This window comes from Patagioenas fasciata, chromosome Z (assembly GCF_037038585.1).
Source record: "Patagioenas fasciata isolate bPatFas1 chromosome Z, bPatFas1.hap1, whole genome shotgun sequence".
NCBI classification, from domain to species: domain Eukaryota; kingdom Metazoa; phylum Chordata; class Aves; order Columbiformes; family Columbidae; genus Patagioenas; species Patagioenas fasciata.
The window spans coordinates 19,312,016-19,334,132 of NC_092560.1; the positions used below are offsets into that span (position 1 = coordinate 19,312,016).

General features: G+C 35.9%; 1 protein-coding gene across 5 annotated transcripts in view; it reads right to left on the reverse strand.

Annotated features, from left to right (window-relative positions):
* Nucleotides 1-1,508: 1,508 nt before the first annotated feature.
* The window catches only part of CNTLN (centlein), a 189,861-nt gene continuing 169,252 nt past the window's right edge, over nt 1,509-22,117 (reverse strand). For 4 of the 5 annotated variants that reach the window (XM_065860629.2, XM_071801724.1, XM_065860630.2 and 1 more), the window contains 3 exons: nt 11,039-11,224; nt 9,618-9,695; nt 1,509-2,253 (listed from right to left, as the gene is read on the reverse strand). In XM_065860629.2, the coding sequence (XP_065716701.1) occupies nt 2,152-2,253; nt 9,618-9,695; nt 11,039-11,224 (366 nt within the window). In that variant the 3' untranslated portion in view covers nt 1,509-2,151. The remainder of the gene's footprint in view (nt 2,254-9,617; nt 9,696-11,038; nt 11,225-22,117) is intronic. The other variant, XM_071801723.1, reaches the window with a different exon arrangement.

A 22,117-nucleotide genomic window follows, 5' to 3' on the forward strand; every position in this document is an offset into this window, starting at 1 on the left:
GATGTTTTGGCCGAGTAAGCTTATCAAACTTATTGACCCTGATAATTTTCAAAGAAGGAGAAAATGAATCCCACCCTTAAGGCCTACACTTTTTTTGTAGAGCATTTTTGGGTCTCTTGTGACGTGATGCACAAGGGAAACAGCTTCAAATAAATAACATTTGCTGTATTTTCCAATATCTGAAAAAACTGTGACAATTCCAGCCCCATCTGGGTTTAAGGATCTCATTTTGCACACTCTCTCTCTTCAGTTGAAGCAGATAATAATTTGGTTCTGCAGCATTCACTGCTCTTGTTTACTGTTTGGTCAAGAAGAGAGCTTTCTCCATAGCCAGGTGCCCAGGAGATAGAGAAATGTACAGGGCCAGTAAAGCAAGATGTTTAAGCTATGAGAAAAAGGTAGTAGTCCAGGAAACCGTCCCCAAAAGTTCTTTGTTTTCCACATGAATTAGACGATGTTCCCTGCTCTTTCACTAAGGCAAAAGACATCAGCAAGCATTAAGATCAGCACCGAATCAGATTTGCACCAGCAGGTCTTGCAGAGCATGGAAATGAAGACAAAGTGGCTAATCTTCACAGAGCTTTTGTTCCCATTGCCCAGCAACATAAGTTATGTTGAAATTATCTTCAAATACATTTTGCTGGAATTGCTGGAAATCATATGAGCACAGTGTCCATGTATTTTGATGGATTTATCATCTATAAAACTTACTGGCACAATTTTATTGGCATTAGAGACAATGTAAATTTTTAGCTTCAGTAAAACTCTGAGGCGAATAGTTCCACAGCTCAGTTCCCACTGCACGGGAGTGGCTTCCTTGTGCTTGCTTTGAAAATGTCACCTGATAGTTCCATATGATGCCCCTTATTTCTTGCTTTGGAAAAGGTGGTGGCTGACCACTTCTAAAGATGTGTTTCTTTTTTATATATAGGGCTAGTTTCAAGTCTTAATTTAGAGGTGTAGGTGGAATGTGTTTGCATGATTTTCAGTAATTCCAATAAAAATTCTCTCAAGCCCCTGCTGTCACCAGATGTAGCTGAGCAGAAGTGTTGTGATGTCTTCCCTTTCTCATTCTTTTCTTAGAGACACCAAATAATGTACTCCATAAACCAAAAATAAGCATGGTGACATCCTAAGAAAAGTACTGGACTGACGAGCAGAAAACCTTTCTGTTTACGTCAACTGTTGAGTGATTTAGGCCAAAGAGATCTTGCTTCTGGTTCCTCACCCAGTATGAATAATGATAATGGTATCTGTTGTAAAACAACTTGATATCCATAGATGAAGAGTCACATATGTGAGTTAAATGTTATTACCACATGAATTCAGAAACCTGGGTCTTTTGGTTTTTTTTTTCAGGTGGGTTGGTCCAAAGGAATACACACTCTTAAGATCAAAGATGTGAAGAAGACAATTGATGAAAACTCTATACCATTTTCCCAAGAAAAGTGAGGGCTTGCAGCTTGGTGTTAGCTCAGAAAGGACTGGGACTAATACTGAAAAAAACCTACACTAGAAATAATTTTATTTTATTGAATTTTTAAAATACAATTAAATACATTGTACGCAATACATTCTAACCCAGAAAAAAATACAGCTTTTTCCAGGAATATTATTCTGCATTAAATACGTTTTTTTTCTACAACATTTTCTCATTTTTTCCAACATAAAGAAAACATATATTTTTAGGTAGCATCTATCATAAAGCTGGGATTTACAGAGTAACTAAAAGAAATTAGGTATTCAAAATCTCAATGATATCCCCAGTTCCTTTGTACTACTGTTCTCAGTAGTACAACCAGGAGTTACTTAGCTGCTTTTTGTACTTTCTGAATTTCACAGATGCATATTGGTTGTATCAAAAACATCCTCTCTCTACAAAACCTAAACTGGAGCTCACTGCTAATGCATTTAAAGGAAAATAATTTTTAATTTTGCATTGATTTGCAGCAATTGTCTTCAGGAATCAACCACCACACTCTTTTCTAAATAGGAACATAATTAATTCCTCTCGTTCAACAATTAATTAGTTCACAGTTTCTACTTATGTATTGAATATGCACATTGACAGTTCTCTCTGTGAAGAGGAAAGACTTGAGGAAACAGAACACAAATTTTAGTCACACTTTGCAAAGACAGGTCTTAGTAACATTATACAGTGTGTTTCATGAGAGAAGTGTACTCTTCTACCAGTTTCTTCTTCTCGTTTAATTTTTCCAGTATGGCATCCATTAAGTATGAGGCAAAAGGAAACTGGAAAAGAAACATAGTAAGAAAAATGATCATTGAACTTTACTCCTTCATGTGAAAAACATTTATGAAATATTTTTAAATCATTAGATTTCACTTAGTTCTGACAACTACCACACATGCACACATGTGCACTTTGAAGTTCACCTGTCTGGCTAACGTCTGAAAATTTGCTCTCTATAATAAAAATGATAAAAGAAGAGTGTAAAATGAAAAAAGATAAACGCCTTATTGAACAATTCATGCTTTACTGACCATGTTAATGATGTAAACTGCAGTACCAGCATCTCTGCTATTTATCTTCAATCAGCTGATCAATAAGAGGTTACAGTCAACTCTAGGGCATGCAGAAATGGTACTGTACGTTCACTGCTCTCAGGAGGGTGAGACAGAACTATGAGTACAGCCCTCAATGCTGTGGCAACTGCCTTAGACTCACACATGAAAACTTACAAATAAATAAAACACAAACAAAGGAAAACAAAACCAAACCCCAAGCCCCAAAAGCTCCAATTGCATTGACTGGGATATTATACAAGTGTCTGCTCCTCTAAAACATGATACAAAAAAAATAGTATTTACATATTCACAGAGAAAAGTGAAAAACTCTTTTATATCTCCTCCGATACAAAAGATGTATTTGCACAACCAGTGTCTTCAAAGAACGAGATTTGTTATCTTTTTCACTGTCATTGCTCTAATGCTTAAAGAGGTTTTGTTTCACAGCCATGGCACATCAGTGCACTGTATGCTGGGAAGCAGCTGAACAGTTTTCCTCCACCCTTGGAAAGCCTCTGTCAGCTTCACAGAGCTCTGTCGGCTTTCTTGAACTCCTGGTGAGACCAGCAGTGACCGAGGGGTCAGTCCAACACCAGAAGTAACAGCTGATGTTAATATCAGGAGAGAAAATTCCACCCTAATAAGGTCACCAGAAATAAATTAGGTAAAATACTAGAGGTGGTTCAGCAGGCCAGTCACCAGCTTCCTCTACTTTTCACAACGGCAGTTTGAGCCAATACTTTTGTAACTAGAACTACTCTCTAGTTCCACGCCTGAGTATCGCTGCTCTGATTTTACATTTTCACTTCCATGTTTCATCTTAAAGAGATGGGGACTTAGACCAAATAGAGTACTGCCTGTTTCCTGGACATATGAAACAAAGAATACAAAACAAACAGAAAACCCCAGACATAAAAGGACATCAAATACAAATGCTGGTCTAATGTTTGAACTGATATGTAGATAATAATTTATATACTGGTAGTTATAATTACTATCAAGTCAGAAAAAAAAATCGAAAATGGTAGCAATGAAATTCTTGTTAATAGCAAGCATCTATCATGAAGTGACTGTAATGGAAACTCTACATGTTGCTCAACAGTCACTTTGCAGTTACAGGAAAAGGACAATAATATGCATTATTCCCCTTTTGTACAGGAAAGAGGGTTTTGAAGGGCTGGTACTTGCTGGCCAGACATGTCTCCATCTCTTATAAATAACTTTTGTCTATGGTAAGAATTTTCTAGTAGTCATCTACAACTGTCAGCTTTCTCCTGTATGCTATTGTGATGACTTTTTGGGGAATACATGGATCCAATTCACTAAGCACAAATGTATTGAGTAATATAAGACATAATCTTATCTGAAATTCTGTGACACTTACTTGCTACTGTGCTTTAAAAACACTGACCCCAGCATCCTGTTCACTCTAATTGCTCTCTCTCCTCATCTAAATTTGTTTTTTATGAGAACATTATACCATTACCTCAAAGTCTCTAATTCTTCTTGCCTAGCTAGACTACATTAATTTCTGATACATTTCACTTCCTTAATGTTGTGCCTGAGATGAATGGATTCTTATTGATGCCTCTGGCTCATACCATTCTAGCTACATTTTACTTGCTGCTCACTACTCTCTGTGGCTTCCATGTCATGGCAAAGTGATCTTTCAATAACTCTTTCAATTTAAATCATTAATTTAGATCAAGAGCATTTGAAAGTTGAATGTTATGTCATTCTTTCAGCATTTGTTGGTTTCAGAGAAAGTGCTATATGTTTTTATCTGGTTTTCTTTCCATACAGACACACAGAACTGGATGATCTCTACAGTCTCAATCTTTAATAGAAGCCTGTCAGATTTACTTTTAATGATGGCTCTGTAACTATCCTGGGAAGCTTCCCGCTACATTTCTCCCCAGAACTTCACAACTGTTGAAGATGTCTCTACTCCAAAGTATTCATCCCAGCTTCCAAACCTGCCATATGCTTGGGGAAGGCTTTGGGAGTTCAGCGAGTGCTAAGTGCACACCTAAGGAGTGAAAGCTTGTTTATACCACTGATAATTATATATTTTAATACAGAATGATACTTCCTTCAAATGTTTTCCAGTTATCTGTGCCACAACCAATTTATCTGAACAGCAAACATTAACAGTGATAGTGATCCTAAATCAGCACATTATGGTAGGCTATAAGAGAAGCAGTATTTAATTCGTCTGTATAAATTCAGAAAATTTAACAGCACAAACTACATGTGGGTTTAAAAATATTTATTTATCTTTACCAGAATTATGAATTTCTTCTTTGATACTAAAAAGTCATATGAATGAAATCGTGTATTTCTTACACAACTTAACAGACAGATATCTACGTGTATGGATAACTGTAAGGTAGGACGATCCAGAAGAATCAGGACTGCTGGTAATTATTTCTGTTTCTCTTATCTATTTATTCTGACTTTGAGTTATACTTCTTTCTGAGATCCCTTCTGTAAAAAAATAAGCTAGTAATATTTATTGACTTCACACGACATGACTGAGTCTCACTCAGCACAAGTGCATAAATATACACTGATCTGTCAGTGAAAGGACTCATAATGAATGCAAGGCAGTGTTGTTACTCTAATGCGACATAGTGTCTCCACTCACAGAGTACAACATTATTTGGCCTCTGCTTCACAAAATCTGAAATGTGTTAACAAAAAAATAAATGTATTTAATTTCTGGAATACACAAATTAGTGGTTACACCTATTTTAAATCTCTTCAAATGGACCATCAGTATTATTCATTTGCCCAATGAGACTACCCAAACACACTGCAGAACTGTCTCAAATTGATTAAGTGAACCACAAAGAATAACCTGAAATAAAACTAAAAAACCTCAGATTATAATGACCAAAACCTCCTAATTTCACTATAAAATAGAAGTCAAAGTTTACAAAAAAAATTAGATAAATGCTTCAATTCACTATTGTTCATTCTGCTTTGTGATGGTCGTATATATGTGATTATATAAAGATATACGTGCCTGTCTGTATTACTATCCTGAGTAATAAAGGCAATTTCTCGCTGTTTTCAGTCCAAGACAAGTGATGTAATGTGTGGTGGTTTTTTTTTTTCTGTGCATGAGATAAAACATAGATTTATATTGTAAAGGATTGCCAGTGCAGAGGACTGAGCTCTTATTCTTGTAATGACAAGAAAATCATGGTTACTTTCTGATGGTCTGATATCCGTGTTAGTGGTGCCCAGGATATGGTTCAGATTGCGCTGGTGCTGCTTTTCCAGGTGCAGGTACTTGAAACACCTATGTGAGGAAGGAGGGAAGGCAAGTGCTGCTGTACATCTGATAAGGGACATGCTAAATCAATATTGTCATTTGGTTCAATGCTTGGAAGAGTTGGACAGATGATTACTATTTTATTAAAAAATAGTTCTTGGAGACTTCAAGCAACAACCTAGATTGGGATAACATGCTCTACTCACATACAAAATTTATTACCAGAGTGTTCTAAGATGCTGTTGCTTACACTCAGTTACAATGAATGAAAGCCTTCAGTTGTACAAGAAATCTTCTCTAAGCTATGTGAAAAGACGTCATCATTTAGCTACATCAATTCCCTATGACAGGAAAAAGCTAGAGAAGGTTGCTGTTTTGTGTGCGGTGGTTTGTGTTTTGTTGTTGTTGTTTTTTGTTTGTTTGTTTGTTTTTTTCTTTTGTGTGAGGCTTTTATGATTATAAAAAGAGAGTGTTACTATACTGTGCCAGGTTCAAACAATAAGACATACACATCCAGATGTTATGGGTAAAGTAGATAAAAGCCTCATTACTTGCCATGCAAGCTGTAAATCCACATGCATGAGATAACCATACTTGATCCCTCCTCTCCCCAACACCATGAACTGTTAAAAACTCAATGGTCTGTAATGCAATATCTCTCCCAGCTTCTCTCTCCCATGCCCCATCCCTAATGGATAATCAGTCTGATACCTGTACACGTGACTCAGCTACCCCTGTGCAGATAGCTGCATGCTCTCCTGTGAAGCCTTTCCACATACAGGTTCTTCATAGGCAAGAGAACCTTTTTCCTTTTATCCCAATGTCACTTATTAAAATGTTTCATTTTTATACTTCAGTGAGAGCACTCTAGTCATTGGATGTCAATGCACCAATCCAAAAAGGCAACTGAAAAAACATGTATTGGCTATTCAAGATGTAGGTTTAGACAATATGTTATTTTTACCAAGTCTGTGTAATTCAGAACATGACTATACTTTTTGATTTTATGGTTCTTATTTACATAATAACATATTGATGCAGAGATGTCTATCAAACTGCAAGCTTCTTAGCAGTGGTGTAGTTTCTTCACACGTGTTTTTATAGTACTTGGTAAAATAAGGACACACGAGCTCTGGCTGCGGTCTGTGAGCTTCAGGAATGAAAAAATATTTATCACGGAAATATTAACATTCTTGTAAAGCTGACAGACTTTTTCAAGTCATACGAGTATGGAAAATAAAGGTACAGATGAAATGTAAAACAGAGGTGTGCTATTCTTCATCATTACACTTTAGGGGAATCTATAAAATGACAGTAAAAAGCAACTAGTGCTTCCCTCAGTCCCCGCCAAAATTCTAATGCATCAGTAAAATGGCGTATGTCAGTAATAAAAATAAAATGTCTATGACATTTTAAATGTTATCGTACTGTCACAGCGGGATAAAATTAGCTTGAAGAATGATCTAAAGGGATATGATGCAGTTCATTATGTATAACAGCAACAGCAGCAGTTTCCCAGTGTTCATAAAGGTTTCTCCATTAAATTTACCTCCAGTCAATAATTAGGAGTCCACAAATAAACCTAGGCAATTAAATCAATACTGTTGGGCAATTATGTTCCAAGTCCTGGCTCAATGGCACAAAAAGACACTATATCAAACTGCAATATTAAGTGCTCTGATGCAGTTTTCAACTGAACATTTTCTCAGAATGAGAGAAAAGGACAAGGCTGCATTTTTGTTCAATATGCAAACGGGTATACAGTTTGCCAGCCTCTGTCGTTAAGTGAGCAGTCTGTTCTGATCGGAAATATTAGGAATGCCTACTAAAGGAAATCACAACCAAACTCTCTACAATATACGAGTTTAGCATTTTAAAGGGCATAGCATTCTTCTGTGAGCTACTCCCAAGTAGACACCAAGAAATATCATCAATTTCCATCCATGTGACTTAGCATGGACAGAAATGAAAAGCAAAGCTGGCTGCTTTCAAAAAGCACTGATTTTCTTGTGACTGTAAAGAGGGTCAGCTTGCCAAGAACTACTTCTACCTTCAGAGCTTCTGAAGAACCCCACAAGATGGAGCAAAAATCACTGAAAATCACTATTAACTTGTACACAAACTGATACAGCAATGAGATCCTCTATCCTCCGCTAACATTTGCAATCCTAGTATCATTGGTTACATACTTGACAAACCCTTCACTATCCCTGCTCTGTTTTTTGTTGTGTGTCTGTATCAGTTGAAGAGGAGTGGTAAAACTCTGCTTAGAATTTTGTGATGATCTGCCGAAGTATGATGATAAAAAACAGAGTAAGAATTCTCCAACATATTTCCTGAATATGATTCCAATTTTGGAGTCTATAATATAAATAGAATTTTGAAATTTGTAGTTTTTTTAAAAAAATCTTAAGGCTATTTTGTGAACAGAAATATTTGTGCTTTTACTGCTGAGTTTCATGTAACACTAAGAGGTTGAATTAAAATGCCAGTATTTCTGACAAAGACAGTAAAAGCAAACTGATATATCTATCTCCTCCACTGCAGCAATTAAGCAGTCTTAATGATACTAAGTTTTGATAATGGAAGAGAAAAAAACCTGTCATTTCTTAAAAATCTGGTCATAGGACACGATCTAAGCACAAAAGCTATTAATGATGAAAATATATAAATCTGGATGTGATTGTTCCCTTGAAATGGCTTTCAAAATATTTTCTGTCATTCATATTCTTAACAGAAATGAATTACACTGCTAATGGACCCATGCTAGTGAATATGCATTAAGAACACTGGATTTATAAATCAAATTTTATTTCTTTTCAGACATCAGCTACCCATCATCTGAATAAAGGAGAGAACTAAAATATAATGGAAAAGTTTCAAGAGTCAGTGTATGTTGTCAGTGATGTCCAAACAAAAGCTGACTACGGGTAGAAAAGCAGGGCTCTCACCTGCCAATAAACTGCCCTTGATCACTTACAAGAGGGGAGCATCCCAGCAGACTGTATGTGTATTAAAAAAACGACTTGAAAGAGAAGAAAAAGTATCACACAGGTCACAGCGGCAGTCTCAATGGACCCCTCAGGGATTTCTGCTAGTCTCAGCCTTGTCATCCTCTATGCAGCTTTCCTCTCTGCCCAGAAAATGTCGATAAGAAAATGTTTGAGGGGCCTCTGGTGGAAATTTTTTCATTCTTTCTGCATTGACAGGATGCCAAATCAATATTTACTTCCCACTAACAAGCTGCTCGAGGTCTCAGTAGAAAATATTGTAGAGAATGCGGGAAGACACGATAATAAACAGCTGTCTGGCTATGAGGAAAACATGAATTGACTGGAAACAGGTCCACAGTAAAAGGTCACTGAAACCCATGAACTCCTCAGGTGTCCATATCAACTACTAACTTTAAAGGCACATAATAAAAAAAATCTCTTTTTCCTAAGAGGTATGAGAGAATGGATCCTTCTTACTCTCGCAAGCATTACACACTGTCTCAATAATTCAATTAACACATTTGCCAAGGTCTGTGCTGTTTTTCCCAGCATTGGTTCACTGGTTTCAACTGTTAAGTTAGCTATCACGAATCCTTGGCTAACATCTCTTCAGTTTTATCCAGTGACTCTTATTTTAAAAGAAATAAAAAGGAAATGCTACAAAACAAGGATTTTACCTTGTCTTTTCACTGTATAGTCTGGGACCATCAATGGAAACATAATTACAAGTGAAACAGATTAATTGCAACCTAAAACCACTTAGCTACTGAGAGTAGAAAGTTATAATGCATTAAGGGAAGATGTAAATTTAGCACCTGTGCTTCAAGAAGTTTCTGTATATACTGCAGCCATTCTTTATCTTTTTCAAATTCCTTTTTTGCCTTCACTGTTTCCTAGAAATAGAGAAATATAACAGACACAGTATTTTGACACCACCTGAGAAGAACATAATGAACAATAAATGTGTACCTCCATATACATTAAATAAACAGCATGTGGAGGTGGGAACTATTGTAAAATCAGTTATCTACTGCATTTCCACCAAGTGTGAGGGCTCTATCGCATTCATAAACCTATCCTTGTCTCTCATTGTCTTTAGAAATTTGCGCAGCATGTTCTTTTCACATGAATGTACAGTTGTACATATGATCTATGTGTAAATTTTACAAGTTCAATGTAAAGGTCCCTGAGTATACACACTGATAAATGGAATTTGTATCTAAAATTTGTTCAGTGGAAATTCATCACCTGCATTTTAAATTTATTTTCTGTCTATAGTTAAGGATATTTGTGTGTTTTACCCATATGTTCACAACAGTGATTACAACAAAGTATATAGCATGTAGAAATTACTTTGAAAACGAAGTAAGGATCGAACAATTCTGACAAAGTGAATCACTCTACCAGGACGTACAGATATTGGTAAATAGGCTAGAGATTGGTCCATTTTATTTGTATTCATGAATATAATCCATATCAGTGCATATACATACAATGAATCTTTATTAACCAGCATGAAAACTCTCTTTTGTGACTTCAGTAATATAAAGCTCCAATAGGGCTAAATCTGAGTCATCACCAGAGTACTGTTACAGCCCAATAAGGGTCAACTCCTAGACACTCTTATTAAAGCAAGTGTACAGGCTTTTCCGTGTATTATTTGATCAGGCTTAAATAAATCTGGATAAGAAATCCGATTACTATATATTTAATACGGGGTGATTTCATGAAACACTATAAAATGCTTCATACGAAAATGTATGATAGAATCAACAAAAAAAAGCACTGGATTCCCCCAGAAACCATGGCTCTACTAGGAATACCTTTAATAGGTATCACAATTCAAGAAAGGAAGCATCAACAGAATCAATTTGGCACAGGAAGACACATTCTAATTTTGTTTTCATTAATGCAGAAGTCTATTTAAAATGTGTAACCCTGCCAAATACTTTCACAGAAAAGGAAACTACTAAGGATTTTCAAATAATGTCTCCACATTTACATGCTCAAAACAGTATATTTATATTTTATTTATGCACACCCAAAGTCTTGCAACCTTATGAATCTCTAACCTGACCTTTTTATTCAAATCCAACTGCTCTGTTGGTTTTGTGCTGGATGTTGCTGCACAATGAAATTCTAGTCTTTACCTGGAAATCCTTTTCCTCAAGAACAAAAAGATACAGCGTTTTCTGATCTACCCCCTTTCTAGTGAAGAGTCCTTAAAATAACTTACCTCATCTTCTTCTACTTCTAGTATCTCCTGAAGATCAGCTGTTGAAACATTAAGGATAGATGCTGCCAACTGAACAGACTCTTGAGAAAGACTCTTCGTGCACACTTTCAATTCTCCCATTTTTTTTGCCTGTTTGATTTTTGTTCTCAGCTCTTGTACGCTGTGCTGTAACTCTCTGGTTAGAGCCTGGAAGGTGCAAGCAAAAAATATTCGGTTGCAATTTTTCTTAAAGTGCGAACACTATGAAAATCACAGTATCATTTAGAATAAGCTCCTTTAGATGGAAACTATCTTCATTCTGTGTAATTGGTTCAATAGGATACATCCTGTAATATTAAATAACACTGTATTTCGAACACAAAATCTGAATTAATACATTAAACTAGAAAATTTTCTGAAATACAGGTACATTTTTTTATGTCTTCAGCAAAATAGCTATATTCATAATGCCATCAGTAGTAAGAAAAAGTGGCTTCTGCAGAATCAATTAAAAATCCTTTCCTGATCCAGTCTACCAGAAACATTATTGAAATAACAACAGAAGTGTCAGGCTTTCCTGTGGTCAGACATATTTTTAAAGCTTATTCATGCCTCACTGTATGAAGATACACCGCTATACCTCTTCACGCAACACCTGAAATTTTGGTTCCTGCCAGGACAGGGTAATTCCAAACTGCCCTGGCTACTCATTCTTCCCGATATAATTTCTGCAATCTAAATCATCACAGTACTGGTTATCTGTTGCTGATACACAGCACACCCTCGGAGCACACAAGTCCACCACATTATCTTTCAAGGCTTGCATAGGAAGGGCTGTATTCTCTAAGCAGCTGGCCCGTGCAGAAGGCCCAGCCAGGCCAGGCAGTCTCTCTGCAAGAATGCTCTTAGCAGATAGTAGGTGCTTTAAACAATAACATTAACAATAAGTAATAATATTAGAATTAATACCAGCTCAGGCAGAGGGAGGAAGATCAGGTGCAAGACCAGAATCATTGCAATTGTTCTTTAACCCTGACTTTGACGAGGTCTGAAGCAGGGGTGCCAAAAGAAAACTCAATTTTAGATCCGATTTCCATTGTTGAAGATTTTTAGCTAGTTTTAAGCAAGAATTAGAGCTTGATAGGATGCCTGATGCCGCTAATGCTGCATAATTAAACTGCCTTTATTATCGCTACTACTATTACTAGTGACAAAGACAATAATAATAAAAGCTAATTTTTCTATGATCATTTCTGCAACATGGTATGCACTGCTAAGCAAGAAAGATGCTCATAGCCTAAAAGAAATTCAGAAAAACAGAATACTACTATTAAAACAAAACTGTTTGAAAGGCTTAAATGATAGGAAAGGAGAACCACTATCTGGTAAAAATAAATTACTGAGATTTAGTAAAGCTGATGTAAAAACCTTGGAAAAGTAGAAAACAGAGAGATGACTACACAGAAAATTCTGCTCGTGGTTAACGGGAAAGACGAAACCCAGCAGGGGTGAGACCACTCTCCTTTGTTTATTTAAAACTAGAATAAAAGAAACAGTATGAAACATTCTGCTGAAAAGACTTTGTTGACCTGAGTGAAAGCTGAATGGAATCCAAACCTGATTTTGATTTTTATTCCACAGCTCCACACAACTCCTGAGCTTGAATAATACTTTTCACAGCTGAACATGCGCCAAACTGCACAACAAAGACCTGACGGTTCAAGTTTCTACCTCTCCTATTCCTAAAGTTCACTGGTTCAGTGAAATAACACTAAGTATAAATCATTGGTTGTATAACTGATTTTGTTTCATTATTTATGCAGGTATGACAAAAGCATTTCGTCAAAAGCAGAGCAAGACAATTTTATTTTAACGTTATTGGTTGAGAGACAAGAGCATTAACTCATTGTCAGAAGATCCTCTAAGCGTATTCCATTTCCGTGACTCAAGCAAAACTGTAATTGTCAACACAGACACTTTGGTTGAGTTTAAAATGAGAGAACAAGGTTTTATTTTCATCGTTATACATGCAGCTCCTCTTATTAAACTATTTCTCACCAGTAGGTGATGAAGTCCTGAAAATTCTTTTTCTGCAGAATGCCTTCATCTTACAGAAACTGACTGCAGAATTAGGAAGGCTGTTCATTGGGATTTTGGTAAAATACCATAAAGCCTCTAGTGTATTCAAAATTCATTCATTAGAGAGCATTTGCTGATATATTTCAAAGAAAGCACAACAGATTAATCCCATTCTGATATTTGTTTAATTTTCTATGACTTCGCAACTTAACAGTTTTCTGTATTTAGCTAAAATGTAATTACTAAAACCAAAATTGGTCTAGCACAAATTTGAGGAGAGTACATGCAATGAAAATCATTGTTTTCCAATTCAAGTGTAGGTGCCTTCACCCACAGTATTTCCAACAAAATATCTTGTACGTAGAGCTGAGAGAAATGAAGGAAGTTGAAATGTTATAGGCAGGGAGTTAGTGCAATTTGGACCAAGCTCACAGAAGGAAATAAGACTGAGAGACCCCTAAGTAGGAAAGTATCCACTATGAAAAAAAATCACAGATAATTCACAACATGTTTTTGTAGCATTGGAAATAGTCCAACAGTAAATTGGCTCCTGCAACATGTAGGATATGTATTTGACAATGGGAAAAAGAAAGAAAAAAAAAAAAAGCTTGACTTTACTTTTTAAATCAAACTGAATCAGCTTTCCAATTGTTGAAAATAAGGAGATCTCTCTCGGACATAGGTGAGCAGTCTAGAACATGCCCATTTGTACGCTGGTGCTAAGAGGAAGTGTAATGTAAAGGCGTAAAATATCAAGGAAATTAACGATACAGCTACATGGGAAGACTACAAATAATGATAAATAGCCGAGCACAGACAAACTATAAGCATGATAATAAACAAACTTTCACTTGAACATCTCAGATAACATACAGTCATTGCCAGGCAACTATGTTATGATAGTGTTAGATAAATTTTATTGGTGTATCCAAACTCAAGAAGAGGTTCATGATGAATGAACAAGCTGATAGGAATAGGAACAGTGGAATCCAGAAACTGCAACTACAGTGTTCTTGTGTTTTAGTTCAGAGTTCCAGAAAGAAACGTATGAGAAGAACCCCGGAGAATTTATAGAAGTAATTTGAAAAAAAGAAAAAAGAAAAAAAAAAAGAAAAAAGAACCCCCCCCAAAGGCAGTTTAAACAAAAAGCAAGGAAAATCACAATTAACAGGTTTTGATATGCAAGCAAAAATGTTATATATTATCACAGCAGATCACACATATGGATGACTAGTACTTAAATTCCTTTTTCCCTGAGCAGTTCTAATACACTAAAGCACGGGCTTTCACCATATGGGAAAAAATGGCTACCTTTTTTACTTTCAAATCGGACTCTCAGAAGCCAACTAATTTTGATCCTGCCTTCTTCACATTATTAAGTTGTAATAATAATGTTTTGATCTATGTTTTTCGCTGGTGAGGTACCTTAAAAAATTATAGCATCCCTATAATTTTAAGTTGCTTTTTCAGTTGATATTTCCTCATCAGTCATAAACAAATACATCAATGTGCTAAATTGCTTACTTATTAGTGATTTCATTTATATGTCAGTTCATGCTTTACTAGAGAAATGATCGATATCAAAGCCACACAGATCTTTAACTGAGTTACAAAGAACCACTTCCAAACTGAAAATGATAAAAATCTAAGAGTTAACCTTTACAGGTTTTGTTGGTGAGTTTACTGGAGGCAGTATAATATCTTCTTTGCTTAAGAAATGGATCTAATGCATTCTGAAGCTAAGTGTAGGATTTTAAACTAAAACATTTCCCACTGTGTATTTCAGAATTGCTTGTTTCTAAACGTATACGCATACATAGGTGATACAAACAGCCTGCAATGAAATCAGGGCAGAATATGACTCTAGTACTGTATTGATATATGCTAAAAATGCCTTTATTAGTACTAGTAATACTAGGATTTGATATTTTCTCTTTGTTTTCCTTTTGTGTCAAATCTGGTGGGCATTTTGTTAGTAAAGTCATTTTCCTGACTTCTCTGTTACCATCAGTTATTCCTGTGGGACCAACCAACTAGAATAGGAATCCTCAATTAATTCCTGAAAGTAACTCTACAACACATCTTGTCAGACCAGGGCAATTGAAAAACCTTAGAATTCTAATAACACGAGCATAAAGTACTCAGTTCTTTTTAATCAGTAGCAATTGTTGCATTATCTACCAACTCCACATGGTTATATATTATATATTACATCTACTGTGTTGCAAATGGTTACAAAATACCTCCCTTATAAGCCTTTTTACTTTATTTTCACAACTGAAAATATTCATTCTTAAGATAATAGTTTCCCATTTTGGTCTCAGCATGAAAACACTTTCTAGCACTATACCTTTTGCCAGTTTTCTGATGTATAAACACAAAGGTCTTTTTTCACTTAGAAGGTCATATTTAATTAAACGCTCAAGCTGTGGTGATACCCAGACCCTGACAACATACTATTAATAAGGTGTTTACATTCCAATGTGCTCTGACTCTAGTTGATCCTTGAATTGACACAAATTGATCAATGGCCCCAAGTAGTGCCATATGACCAAGTCAATGCCTAAAATTATTCTCGTGATTACAATGTTAATTTACACATTCTATTGTTGTTGTTTGTAGTACAATAATATTAAATAGCCCCACAACAGACTGAAGTCTGATCGTAGCACTGTAACTATGTATACCTAGATTTCAGTCTTGCACTGGTGCAGATCTTATGGATGAAGCCATAGATAACATTAGTGAAAGAAAATCTTAAGCTTTACTGTGCTTTGTACCATAGTAATAATGTGGTACTGGGTCTGGCTGGGATGGAGTTGTCTTCCTGTAGCTTCTACAGTGCAGTGTTTTCTATTTGTGACTAAAACCGTGCTGATAACACACCAGTTATTGCTGAGCAGTGCTTGCTCACAGTGCTTGTACAGTTATTTGGTCCTTATTGCCTCTCTAAAAATGACTTCAAAAATACTCCCAGTAATAATGTTTAAACTGATCTCACAGCACTATTGCTGTTTGTCAGAGAAAAGCTCTTCTATAGTAATATAATTTGTTACATATGTTATTTAAGTTACCTAAACTAGCTCCTTCACTTGAACAAATACACCTCCTGGGCATAACTTTTTTTGATCAGAAAAGGGACAAGGGTGTATACAAGAAATCAAGACAAGACAGAGTACCGCAATAGATTCATCTGGCCAACGGCTCTAACATGCCATTCTGACCCATGGGAATGAGTCAGTCTCGGAAGGTTAACTTAATTCTTATGACCCCCAGAGATCACATCTGATTTCAGAGACTTCAGCAGATGCCCTGAAAGCAGAGTGTAAAGGTGCAGAGGAGACACAGACCAGACTTATTTTCCACCAAATTCAGTATTCAGTACTGACTGAGAATGCTATTGCCAAATATTAAAGTAATACTAACACTATTTTACCAGCATCACACAGGTCACAGTTACAATGTGGTGTGTTGGTTTTATTTACCTGTCTTCACTCATAGTTTCTGCTTTGGTTCTGAAGTTTATTAACATATATATTCAAGCTACATGGCTCAGATCTTGTATTTATCTGCACATATTTGGAGGAATTAAGATAGGCTTTTACTATATTTTCCATTAAGAATAAAGTAAACAAACAAGCGGTAGAATGCATTAAAACTCAAACAAAACAAAAAGATAAACTCAAGGGAATATCCGAGTGAATATTATCTAAAAGCTAGCAGAGCTGCAAAGTTTCAAAGGCTAATTCAATAAAGAGCTGAAAGGGAGAAGTACATCCTGTAAAGCTAGGTATGTGATATACGTGATTTAAAATAAACAATCTTATGTTGATTGGCACTGAGAATAGTGCTCACAACTTCACAGAGATCAGTGAAAGATGAAAGCACACATTGCCTGAAGAAATGCCTCACCTGATGACCTGTAAGAATTCCATTTTACATAAAGATGGAGAAATTGCAGTATGCACATAAAAAATAATGTGGTACTGCAGTACTGATTTTCCACATGCATTAACATGAGCATATCTGAACACACACAAGCATAACTGAAGTTCTAACAGGCAAGGTCATTTAAAATATTACCAGCCCCTCCTATCCTTGTGGCAAAAGCCATGTCACATCTTCAGTCCAGCATTCTACCCCAATCTTGCCTTCTGCATGGCTCTGAGCAACGTATGTCAGACTGTGAACTAGAAAAAGTGAATTCAGTAATATCCCAAACCCAATTATAGTATGAACATCTGGAAAAGTGTAGACAGACAAGCACAGTATTGTTTTTCAACTGCTAAAGCTAAACCCAACACAGCTTTCCTGACAAAGCCCTTAAGTCACACAGTATAAAAGAGGCCTCAGAATTTCAGTATTTGAACACAAAACTCAGCTTCCTGTCATTTAGAACTGCAGACCCCCAAACCAGGTAAAATTCAGTAATGAAGAAGAATATTAAGGTACAATGAAAGAAATGAGAGACTATGTTGCATAAAATTTGCCAGTCTGATTCCTTTCACAGGGAAGACTTGAATTTGTTCAACTATGCTGCCTTAAGTTGTTATTCCTGCTTGCCATTAGGAGGACAGAGGGGAGAAAAATCACACTTGGCTGGCAACCGTTTAAATACCACATTTCTCCACATTTCTCCAAAATACCTTTTCTACCAATATCAGCCTACATCCTTTACCAAAATACCATTCCTTCTTGAATCAAAACCATTGAAAACAAATTATTTCTTTATAACCATTTATTTTCAAGTACAAATTTGAGAATGTTATTTTGACTCTATTTTCTTAACCAGCTTCAGGTGTGGAAAACCGTAGGGAAGAATATTAAAAATATTTCAACCTATATGACATTTATAAGAAAAGGAAATTGAATACATTGTGCTATGTCCTAAAAGACAGCTCAATTTATTTGCAAATTAATAGAAAAGTTACTTAAGTCACAGCCAGTTTTTAATTTTAGATTGTTTTCAAAACAAACCATATTGAAATAAAGATGCAGCAATGGACTTATTCTGGCCCATTACAGCGTAGTTTATAGTTCTGTAGAGAAATACACGATATACAAGTATACTTATGTGTTTTAAAATTCCCTTTGTGATTTCAAATTACAGCTTTTTGTATTATTGGGCTGCTTTTTCTCTTTTTCTTTTCAAACCCTCTCTTGATAATTGTTCAGCTATCACACTTTCATTTATGTCTGAAATCTTGTCTTAAAAAATCTGTTTCTATTCATAGCATTCTTTGTAACATGGCTTTAGGTAGAATTAAGTCCCTCTTATTGCATTAGCTGGGCACCTCATTCATAGAACATACAGCAGGTACTTACTTTCTGATATGAGGGACACTTGGTTACATACAATATTACATCTTTACAGTTATCTCATCTCTCCTGTACATTAAACTTTAAGACTGTCAAAAACTTAAACTGTAGACCCAAATATTTTCAGACTGATGCTTTTTTGTTTAAGTATCAGCAAGCACTCCATAGTTTTCATTGTACTGTCGCTAAATTTTCAACAAAATTACCATGTTTTGTGACTTATAATGGGGAAAAAATAATAGTTTTCTTTATAGCAGAGAATGAGTTGAAATATGTATAATCATTGTAGGATGACAGGCAGAATATTTCTGTCAAAATATATTGGTTTCTAAAATTATATTTATGTGAAATGGGCAATAATAATAATTTAAAGTCCTATTTACTTCAGCATTTAAGCCCTACCTCATTTACATTAATTTTTTCCCTGCTGTAAATTCTTTGGTTTCAACAGAATTACCTTTGATTTACACAGGTGCTAGCAAAACAAGCATCATTCCTTTAAAACATCGTATATTACCATTATTTACACAGAGAAAAAAAAAGAAAGGCACTGACAGAGATAAGAGCTTCACACACATTTAGTAAGAGATGCCTGGGATCTCAGAGAGTTTATTATCTGAACAGTTAGGGCAGACAAAGTCAGCATAGTTATCCTGGACATGGCAAACAAGGAATATTCAGGGCAGACCAAGAAAAACAGAGGTGAAGCAACACTCAAAGGTCACACAGCAGGTCAGCAACCAAGGTGTGCAGAGCACAAAGATTTCCTGATACTCAGTTCAGTGTCTGAGCTTATGCTATCTTTCTGTAGAAACACAGGCAAAGCATAAAAACTATAAATCAGATGCTCTGTGTAAGACCACTGCACTGTTGAAACAAACGTGTTTGAAATCTAATTCAAGAGGTCAGCTCTGGCATTCCTTACATTCTTTAAAAAAATTCCACAAATCTCACCAACTGTGTTTTCTTAAAATACTGTCACTTGTGGGTTTTTTTTTTTTTTTTTTTATGATTCCACCCTTCTAGAGCTCATCCTACCTCTCTGTAGCTCTTTGGTCATGCCATCTGGGGAATCCCCTCAAATCCCACCTCTCTAAACTACTGTGGAGCTCTATGTATGGGCACTTTCTGTTCTCTCTGCTTCAGCTTGCTTTCTTCATAATCTGATCAACTTACATTGAATACTTATTTGTACATGAACTCCTGAATAAATCATTACTGGAGATCTTTCTCCTCCTTTCCAAGTTTTGCTACTTTTCCTGTCGTTTTGACAAAAAGTTTTCCCATCACTTCAAGCCCGTAACCTTTACTATACACTTTGTACTCATATGTCCATCCCCCAAGTCTTCCAGCTAAGACTTTTTTCAAGTCAACATCATTTCTACCTTTCAGACCTGAACGGGCCATTATCTTTAAACTAGGCATCTTTCTAACAGTCTCCAGATTAGGTACAGGTCTGAGTACCAGCTTTATAAAGCAGTTTCTCCAAGCCATTTAGAGGAATCACAGGTGAATCTACACCCTTCCTGGGAGTGCAGTGCAGAGTCTCCATGTAGCTCCAGATGAGCCTGTGAAGTCTCTTATTCTCTGAAAAATTTCATTTTTTTTTTCCTGAGTCAGAAAAGGAAATTATTTCCAAGTTTGTGAAAATAATATCAAGTTCAGCTCTAGTTTGTTGGATCTGTTCACACAGTATCTACTATTAGAGAGTCATGATCTATGAGAATGGTTCCCAGGCAGTGTAAGAAAAATGAAAGTAGCATTAACATGAACAAAATCTCCTGTGTGAGGCACACATGCATCTAAACTTCGCATGAGACATACATGCACAGTACAGAAACCTGAGATACCTTGCGATCTGGTTACATAGGTTCAATCATTAAATGAATTCCTCTAAACCTGTAACACAGAGGGGGATATAAAAAAATCAACCTATTTTAAGCTACATCAGTTACCATTTTTACCTCTCATAGTCAAAAACCAAAGCGAAAAGCTATCCTTCTAAGTCTGAAAAGCAAAGAAAAAGAAGAACAAGGAAAAGCTTTTCAAAATCTATTTATTCTCCATTTTTAGTAATCAAGATTTTATCTGTTAAGACATCTCCATTATGTGCTGTTCCTGGCATATTGTATGCATCAATAACCATATGCCTTCTGTAAACTATAAGAGTTCAGCCATTCACTTCATTTATTAAAATTCACAGGGCCTGTTATTCTGTTTACAGTCTAATAGATATTCACTGTCACTATTCAGGCCTCTGATTCAATTTGCCTAAATCCCAGATGCAGAGTAATCCTGATGGAGATTAGCTTAATTTATCACCAATTTCTTCTCAGAACCAAGAAAGGTTGGTATTTCATAATAAAAGCTGTATTTCTCCCTTTTTGCTAAAGCTGCACGCACAGTGAAAAAGAAGCAATAAATGCCTGATTTTTTTTAATGGTGAGATTTTTTCAGCTACATAAATTTTGCTTTGCATATAGGACATCTCCTCTTAAAGGTGCATATTCTGCAGACAAGAATACTGATTCTCCTCAGACTAGAACACATCCTTGCAACCAAATATTATGTTGATTCCGACAGAACAGAGATTGGCAGACTCATCGTCTACTCCATATAACACAAAATAATCACTCTAGGTATACTTTTCTAGATAAAGTGGTGACAATTCGGAGCATAGTGAATGAAATATACTTATCTTTTGGTTTTTAAGTGTTCCCAGTGGGCAATATTTTCTAGCAACTTGAAGTCATATTAAAGGTGTCCACTTTCAAATCAAAACTGACAGGGCTGATTCACATAAGTGATACTATCTGCTGTTTTTTATACATGTCCCAGTGACCTACTGAAGAAACCTTTGTTTGGTCATGTAACACTTCCAAATTAGCATGGTTCATATACAATTGTGTAAACTTTTCAAAATAAATGAATTTTCATCTGCACAGCAAAATACAGTTCTATTTAAAAAAAAAAAAAGTCCATTTTGCCAATTATGAATTTTTACAATTGTTTATTATGCTTAGCACTTTTAGGTGAAGGAACAAGTGATCATTCAAATGGCATCCCACACCTAAACTGGGTACTCACATAAAAAGCATGTTCTGTACACCCTGGGCCTGGAAGAAGTTAAAGCAGTAGTACTGCCACAGAAACTGAATCCACAGGGTTTGAGAATACATTCACCAACAGAAACGTCCTATGAAGAATATCTCTGTCCAAAGAACTCACTTTGTAGCTAGAGGTACAGGCAGTAGTAGTCTACTTGTGTTCCTCTCTTTTAGGAAAGAAGCTGATAAAACCAACACAGTATTTCCCAAATATTTGATGCTACCAATCCAAATACTAATTATCTGGGGTTTTTTTTGTTTGTTTTTTTTTGAGATAAAGAACAAACAGGACATCATCTGCATATGGCCATCCTGAGAAGAACACGTTTCCTAGCAATGCTCTATCTCTCCCAACACAGAACAGGTCAAGAGAAAAAGACAATGATGGTAAATACCAGGAATTTGTGAAATGATAGGAATTTTTAACATGAAAGTGGCAAGTTATTAATTAGACTTATTTGTAAGAGGAGGAAGTTTCACGTAACATTTTCAATTAGCACTGCCACTAACGAGCAGTCCCAGCATCTCTATCCTGCAACCACGTAAATCTGTCCCTGCTCTGACCCTCCGTGGTGCACAAAAGCTGGTGCTCTGG